This window comes from Juglans microcarpa x Juglans regia, chromosome 4S (assembly GCF_004785595.1).
Source record: "Juglans microcarpa x Juglans regia isolate MS1-56 chromosome 4S, Jm3101_v1.0, whole genome shotgun sequence".
Lineage (NCBI taxonomy): Eukaryota > Viridiplantae > Streptophyta > Magnoliopsida > Fagales > Juglandaceae > Juglans > Juglans microcarpa x Juglans regia.
The window spans coordinates 19,318,009-19,326,566 of record NC_054601.1 but is presented as its reverse complement, the minus strand read 5'-3'; the positions used below and the strand labels follow the sequence as shown (position 1 = coordinate 19,326,566).

The window sequence follows — 8,558 nt, the reverse complement described above, 5'->3', positions numbered from 1 at the left end:
AGCATAGGCTTTACCGTCCCTCTAGCCCAGCACCAGACCCACCGCACGAGCACCGGTCCACTGAAGCTCTGTCTTCCACCACCAGGCGGCCCACCCATCCAGTCGTACTAGCATCTGCCATAGGCCAGACCTGCGTGCGTCCTCCCTGGACCACTGCTCATTATCAAAGAGAGGATTTGTGGGTTGGGTCCGGGGACAAGGAATGACAAATGTTCCTCAGAAATGTAGAAGAAGAAACAGAGACGAATGTAATGTTGAGACTGGGATCACCGGAGAGTCTTCCTCCTTTATTAGACCTAAAAAAACACACAAAACAAAAAGAAAACATAGACTAGAAAATAAGGGCAGGAAGGAAGTGAGAGAGGGGGGGGGGGGGGGGGGGGGGGGGGGGGGGGGGAGGAGCCAAGGGCTGCACTCCTACTTTCAAACAGACCGGACTTTTTTTGTTTAGGCTATGGCTCATGTCTTTTTCTAGTCAATGTGATTTTTTTGTTTGTAGATTTTCTTTTAGTATTTCTATATATTTGCAGGTCTGTTAAAATAAAAAAAAAATTAGGCTAGTGGACTTGGTGTCCATAGCAGTAGTGTCCCTCTCTTCCTTTGGAGGAAGGTGGGAGATTGTACTCCTCCTCCCAAGGGAGGAATGAGTGTGGTTGTATTCCTCCTCCTTGGGAGGACAGAGCGTGTTTGTACCTCTTTTTTTTGGAAGATGGGTCGTTTAGTTCTGTTTTTACAGAACGCTTTCTTTGTTGTTAGGAGAGACTTTATAGAATTTAAGACAATGCCCGTCATAAAGAGATTTGTGGGCGGGGGAGCCCCTAACAGATGAGTAGTTTGGCTCGTAATCTGGATTTCACAGCTGTAACTCCGGTTTCATTGAATGAAATGAAGTCTATTTCCATAAAAAAAAAAAAAAAAGGAATGGTGTCTAGCTAGTCAAAGATGTCAAGATATTTATGTCCATATTTTAATTTGGTCATGTAATGTAAAGTATTCGAGCAATTAAATATCTAATCCATGCTCACATGGCATGACATTTTGCCATTCCCATTACTATGTAGCATATGTGGTTGCAGTTAGAATAAGGAGTCGTGTGCTGGATTCATTTCGAGTTTATTGGATTTGAAAATATTGGAAGCTCTTGTGTGTGCACATGACAACTCGCTAATTAAGTCAAAACCACTATTATATCTTATTTGCAGCGACTTGAAATCGCCACAAATAGACATTTACCACAATTTTTATCTCCAAAAATATTCTGAGACTAAAGTTGGACACTTTTTGGCTTCCTTTTCTGGCAAGATATGATACTTTTTTCGGCGAGATAAATATTCGAAAAAGGCTTATTATTTGCAGCTGCCCTCAAAATCGCCAAAAAAAATTTACTTGGCTCTATAATAGCGGTGATCCTTTGGCAACTCAAAATCACTGGAAATGGACACTTTCAGCGATTTTTAGTACTATTTCTGGCAAATAGGCTTGCTGGAAATAAGCCTTTTTCTTGTAGTGTTGAGTCAAGACTATTTTGATAAAATTGTACATATCGACTGTTATAAGTTAGACTTAGATAATATTACAATAAAAGTTGGTTTCTACTAGTTATTTTATTTTATCTTTTCATTTTGTGATACTACTAAGTACATTTCCAACTTTTCTATTGCATCCGACCACCAATATTGTGAGAATACTATATGATGAGGATTGAGGTATCTAAGACAGAATTTTCATTTTTTTTTCTAGGGAAAGTTTACACTTCATGTGGCTTTCAATTTTTCTTCCCGGCAACCCATCTCCACGTGGGTGGGGTGGAGATCTTTCACTTGCCCTTGTCCTTGGGCAAACCCCCATTTGTCCTCACTCGTTCAACAGATGGGTGGACTTCAGTGCCACTCGTCTTGAACTATAAGGCTGGCCCGAAGCACTAGTTAGGGTATCGCCCTCAAGCAATGCTCGGCCACCTTAGCACCCTATCTTTGCCAGAACATACCTCCTGGGAACACTCACTTGGGCATGCCGGATCTTCAATATCACCACAGCGGGGTTGTCCTTGAGCCTCACTTGAGCACTTCAAGCCCTTGCCCCATTCCAGTAAAATGACTCAAGTCTGCAAGTCTCACACTTGTAATTTGGATGATTTGCAGTTATCAACTTGATTTTTGGAGAAGACTTCTCAGGACTGCCGGCGATCCTAGAGTCAAGCACCTACCGTAACAACACGGTCGAGCAACATCTCTAGCCAGCTTACAAAGTCGAGTGTTAGCAATGCGCACGCGATCGGGGCTGGTACTCGCATCCTTTCTGGTGATGATGGCTAACAATGTGCATGGGATTGGGGTTAGCCTAGCCTAATGAGCAGTCAAGCATCTCCTTTAACAAAAGCCAAGTGTTGGCAATGCGCATGCGATCGGCGGCAACACTTGCACCCATCCGAGCGATGATGGCTAGCAACGTGCATTCAATCAGGGTTAGCCTAGCTTGATGAGCAATTGGGCATCTCCTTCGGCAACACGCATGTGATCAGGACTAACACTCACACACATCTGATTAGGGTTAGCCTAGCCTAATGAGTAGTCGAGCAAATCTCCCACGCCTCAACAAAGCTAAGTGTTAGCAACGTGCATTCGATCGGAGCTACACTTGCACCAAAGCAACATTGTCGAGAAACACCTTCTGCCACCTTAGCAAGAGATGTTAACAACTCATATGTGATTGGGGCCGACATTCTTGCCATAACAGCCGCCAATAGGTTATCTGCGGGAACGGGTCTCCGGGCCAAACAATCGTCTCTCGCAGGGTACCTTCGGGAATGATTTGACGGGCTTAGAAACTGCTTGAGATGAACCATATAGTCGACAGGCTCCCTGACCATTTAAGTCCAGATCACAACAAAAACACTCTAACCTTCAAGCAAAAAATTACCTCAACAGGGCAAAAAATCCACTAGCACCAGCAGCAATAAGAACAGAAATATGCGCATCCCCCTTTAGGATCGCTAAACGTTCACACACAACTACAAACTCGCTTAGTTATCCTACAAATGTTCACACAAGCAAGCATCCTAGATGGAAATCCTTATTGGCCCTACTGGGATTTACATATCTCCTTGAGGTCTGCCCTAAAAGAGCTTCATTGCCACACACGACGAGGAAAAACTAGGGACACGTTTCCAATGTTCATCTGCATGTAGTTTCCACGAATCATCTCTATTTTGATTAATTGGAAGATTTCCAAGGCTCTCTTGTTGGACAAGTCAGTCTTAAGAATCAGGGGCATCTATTGATAACAAAATTGACTAGGCCCAGCCCACTAGGAAAGGATCATGTAACAGCCCACCAGAAATTTAAGGATGAATTTCTTTAGGCTTTATGAATCTCGTGAGAACCCGAAAGTTTTCACAAATTTACTCAATTGCATAGGTTTTAGTCTGTTAGCAGAGTCAGTTTAGCCACTCATTATGGTGCCAGTAGTGCAATTTTATTTATTTGAGGTACCTAGAAGTGTTAGAATGGGATACTGCCTACGCCATTAGTTTCATTTGTGTATTTAGGATTTTATGGCGCAATAAACCTATTTTCAAGTTTCGGATGAAACACTTGTTCGAAAACACGTTTTGTTTATTTCGAGGACTTCAGAGTTGAATTTTAGTAAACGACTTGCACCTTACGGCTATTATGTATAGTTAGGATTTTACAGTGCAAAACTTATTTTTACTTTTTTCGGTGTGAATAGTAACCTCGATAGTAGCACCACGTGTAGTGTTTTAAAAATCATAGTGTGTAATGCCCAAATTAGGTTAGAGAAGCTTATTTTGGTGATGCCTTTTGGGTTAATCAATTCTCCAACCGCATTCATGGAATGATGAACAAAATATTCAGACCTTATCTGGATAGTTTTGTTGTCGTATTCATTAATGACATCGTAATCTACTCGAAGAGCGAGGAGGAGCATAGAAATCATCTAAGTATGACATTGACAATACTTAAAGATCAGAAGTGCGAGTTCTGGCTTCGTTAAGTGAAGTTTTTAGGTCATGTGATCTCTAGTAGAGGAGTAGCGGTAGACCCGAGCAAGATTGAGTAGTAACAAACTAGTAGAGATCGAACAGTGTGCATGAGGTTCGAAGTTTCTTAGGACTGGCTGGTTATTACAGAAGGTTCATGGAAGTATTCTCCAGTCTGTCTGGACCACTTACAACATTAACGAAGAAGAATGTGAAGTTTATCTGGAATGATAAGTGTGAAGTGAGCTTTCTTGAATTGAAGAAAATATTTACAATCGCACCAGTACTTACGCTGTCGGAGCCTCTTAAACCTTTTGTGATATAGTGATGCATCTAAAGTAGGACTCGGATGTGTACTGATGCAAGAGAGGAAGGTAGTCGTTTATGCTTCATGTTAACTGAAGGATCATAAGCAGAATTATCCTACTCACACCTTGGAGTTAGTTGTAGTGGTTTTTGTTCTCAAGAATTAAAGACACTATTTGTATGGCGAAAAGTGTGAAGTTTTCAAGGATTACAAAAACCTCAAGTATCTTTTTGAGTAGAAGAATCTTAACATGAGGTAGAGAAGATGGTTGGAACTAATTAGTGACTATTAATTTGACCTCAAGTACCACCCTGTAAAGGCCAACATGGTAGCTGATGCTTTGAGTTGCTAGAGTAGACTAGAAGATTTGTTTGTTCCATCATCGAAAGTAAGTTCCCTCTTTCGCAGTATGAGGAAACTGTTGATTGAGGACTGTAGTCAGGAAGTTGTTTTGACAGCAGTCCAAGAGTTCATTCCATTGGATTTCAAGGAACTAAAAGATTGTCAGAAGGAGGACAACAAGCTTGCAGAAGTCATTAGAAAAGTCGAACGGTCGAAAGGACCGAAGGACTTCAGTATAAGAGGAGATGTGACTCTATCTTACAAGAATCGAATAGTCATCCCAGCGGATCAAGAGTTAAAGGAGAGGGTGTTAAAGGAAGCTCATAAAACACCTTACACCGCTCATCCCGATAGTGCGAAGTTGTACCAGGATCTGAAGCAGTATTTTTGGTGGGAAAGAATGAAGAATGATGTAGTAGAATTCGTGAATAAGTTTTCTATTTGTAGACTGGTTAAAGTAGAACAATAGAATCTGGAAGGTGAATTACAGTCACTACCAATCCCAGATTGGAAGTGAGAAGATATCTCGATGATTTTGTAGTGGTTTTTCCAAGGACCTCAATTGGGAATAATACTATATGGGTGATAGTCGACTGTCTGAAAAAAAGTGCTCACTTCATACCTGTAAAGAATATAGATTCTTTGGAGGTATTGACAAGAATTTATGTATTGGAGATTGTCAAATTGCATGGAGTACCTAAGACTATCGTGTTAGATAGAGACCCTCGTTTTACGTCTCGATTATGACAGAGTTTGCAGAATTTGATGGGAACCAATTTGAAGTTTAGTAGTGCATACCATCTGCAAACAAACGGACAAGCAGAGAGGATGATTCAAACATTGGAAGATATTCTTAGACCTTGTATAATGGAACATGAAGGAATTTGGGAGAAGCAACTACCTCTGGTAGAGTTTGCTTACAACAATAGTTTTCAGGTTACCATTCAGATGGTACCCTATGAAGCCTTGTATGGCAGAAAGTACAGATCCTCGCTGCATTGGGACGAAGTAGGAAAGAGTAAGGTGATTGGACTAGAAGTCTTACAAGAGATAAAGGATCATGTTCACACAATCAGAGAAAGGATGAGAACGACACAGTCGATTGAAGAGCTACGCTGATAACCGTAGGAGGAGTATAGAATTCGAAGTTAGAGATTGGGTGTAACACCCCATATTTTAGTGTATTTTTACTAAAGGATTATTTTTATTTATTCAAAAATTTATTCTCTTATTTTAAAATTATCGGATATTTTTAAATGGTTTATTTTATAATCTTCAAATTATGCAAAATAATTTGTTGTGTTTTCTTAATATTTATTATTGTGATGCATTTAAATTATTCTTTATTTTAAATTAATTGATTGTTGGATTTAATTATTTTATTTTCATTGTATCATTACGTTTAAATTATTTTATTGTACTTGTTGTTTTGAAATCGTTTCCGTTGGATCATTTTTGTGACCCAATATGTGAGGACTGGACCTCATTTCTTTTCCTCCATTTTCTCTTTCCTCTCTTTTTTCTTTTCTTCTTTTATTTTCTTTCTTTTTTCTTTCTTCCCCTGCTTCCCGCGCGTGGACGTCCCTTTCCCTCTCTCTTCCCGTGCATTTTTCTCCTCCACCCAGCCCGTCGCCATGAGCTGCCCGTGACCAACACCGCCCACCGCCACAAGTTCCCCTCCCGCCGGCCATCATCCCCCACCAATCTCAGCCCCTAACTTGCTGTCGTTCCTTCCCACGCACAACACCAAGCTGTGGCGCTCTCTTCATTTCAGCGCCGCCGTGCGCTGCTCGTGCCCAGCACCGTCCAGCCCACCAGCTCCCCCACCCTACGGCGACCTTACCCCTTCAATCTCAGCCTCCCTTGCGCCGCTGTTAGCCACCACGAGCCCCTCAAAGCCGTGGCATTCCTTGCACCCTTGCGCTACCGTCGTGCCACCTCCGGCCACCATTTCTTCACCACTTCATCCTCGACCTTCCAGCTACCCAATGGACCCAACCCCAGCTCCGATCGGTCACCGGTGAAACCTATCTATCTTCATTTCCGATTTGGACACCTTTGGCCTAAAACCACCATTTGCGCCGCTACCCACGGCCAACCACCACCACCACTAGCTTCACCGACATCCCTAAGCTCTACCCTATCAATTTCGGGTCTTGGATTGTCTCCGTTCAAAAGTGGGTTTTTGAGACCCATGGCCACAGTGTATTTTACATTGTTACGTTGCTGTGTCGCCACCTTTTGCAGCTCCATGATCCTTCGGAAATTATTATATAGCACTGTAAGTATTTTTCCAAATAACTATCGTGATTTAAATATATTTTTGCACTAACTCATATTATTGTGAACTGGTTGGACATGCTGGACTGAGTCTGAGGAGTTCGAGGGTCGGATGGATTGTGGACGGAATTGTGTGTTTGGTTGGTATTGTGAATTGTTGGTTGTTGGTTTTGGTGTTGTTCATGTACATGGCATATTGCACGCATGATCATGTTTGTAAAGGAAACTGGGTTTTCGTGTACATGCATTTATGTTCATGTGTTTCATGAAAACTGAGTTTTTATGTGTTAAAGGATTTTGGGTGCGTGTGTATCACGACCCCAAGCCGAGATTGGGTATTATCTCGATGGAGCTCCTCTGGTCACTCGGGAGTGGAATATACTGAGTGACGTCCCCTGGGTTGTCGCTGGGCGACAACAGGATCGGACGAGATGGTCTCGTGCCGACTCCGTGGCCCCTCTGTTGGCGGGGCCTAGAGGATGCTTGGCCACGAACGCGCTGGGGGCGGAACTTAGCATCGCTACGAAGCCAGGACGTGCGGATGATCCCTAGGGGAGATCATGGTGCATTGGTTAATGGATTAATGGGTTGTTTTCTGAGAAAATAGCGTGTGTTGAATAAAAGGATTTTATGTGATTCATTTTCTGGGGAAATGATGTTTTATTGACTTGGGTCATTTTCTGGGAAAATGACAGATTATTGTTTTTGGACCAAAATGAGATTTTGGCGTGTTTTGGAAAATATCCATTTTCGGGAAAAATGATATTTTAGATTTCATGCATATTTCATCATATGCATGCATGTTGGTTGCATCAATATGTTTTTATCCTGAGAGTTGTTTGGTTTATACTTACCTGTGGTACCATTTTATGGTATCACAGATTTCGATGCAGATGAGGATGATGAGCCTTAGCTTGGCTCCGTTGGCGAAGTGATCTGGGATTGCTCCTATTTTTTTTTTTGCAGATTCGTTTTTATCGATTATTTATGTATTGCCTTTGTAATATATTTGGGATGACTGTATAACTTTTTAAGGACAATTTATTTTGAATATTTGTATTTAAAATTCTGGTACTTAGTTGACTATTATAATATCTGCTGTGACTTTTATTGTGCACCTTTGCATGTTGCACACACGTGCGCACATTTCGTTGGGATGCGTGACCGTGTTTTCATCATCCTAAAGTCACAATTCCCTTATTTTTGTACATGGGAGTCGGGGCGTCACATTGGGTTTATGTGAAGGTATCTCCTATGAGAGGAGTAAGTCGATTCGGAGTGAAAGGAAAATTGAGTCTGAGATATGTGGGACCCTATGAGATAGTGGGAGCAATTGTGTACCTTCTGGAGTTACTAACTGAGTTCCATGGAATCCATAATGTATTCCACGTGTCCTCATTGAAGAAGAGTTTTGGGAATCAGACACCAGCAGTGGTAGATCCCGATAGCATACCTTTGCAATCAACCTTACCTAACCTATAAAGAGAAATTGGTACAGATCATTGACTGGAAAGAACAAGAGTTACAGAACCGCAAGATTCTATTGGTCAAAGTACTTTGGCAAAAACATAATGTTCTGGAAGCAACTTGGGAGAAAGAAGTTGACATGCGAGCCAAGTACCCCTACTT

The 8,558-nt window shown here is 41.7% G+C and overlaps 1 protein-coding gene across 1 annotated transcript; it reads left to right on the top strand.

The window, feature by feature from the left end:
• The first annotated feature begins 4,716 nt into the window (after positions 1-4,716).
• Positions 4,717-5,768, top strand: LOC121262103. The gene is made up of 2 exons (XM_041164523.1): positions 4,717-5,100; positions 5,400-5,768. The coding sequence occupies exons 1-2, from the start codon at positions 4,717-4,719 to the stop codon at positions 5,766-5,768; spliced, it is 753 nt and encodes a 250-aa protein (XP_041020457.1).
• The last annotated feature ends 2,790 nt before the right edge of the window (positions 5,769-8,558 follow it).

Bases quoted from the DNA above. Each gene is read 5' to 3' on its own strand.
- LOC121262103 (XM_041164523.1), top strand. From the start codon at position 4,717: ATGAGGAAACTGTTGATTGAGGACTGTAGTCAGGAAGTTGTTTTGACA. The intron at 5,101-5,399 runs GTTAAAGTAGAA...CGATTATGACAG, and splicing joins AGTTTTCTATTTGTAGACTG to AGTTTGCAGAATTTGATGGG.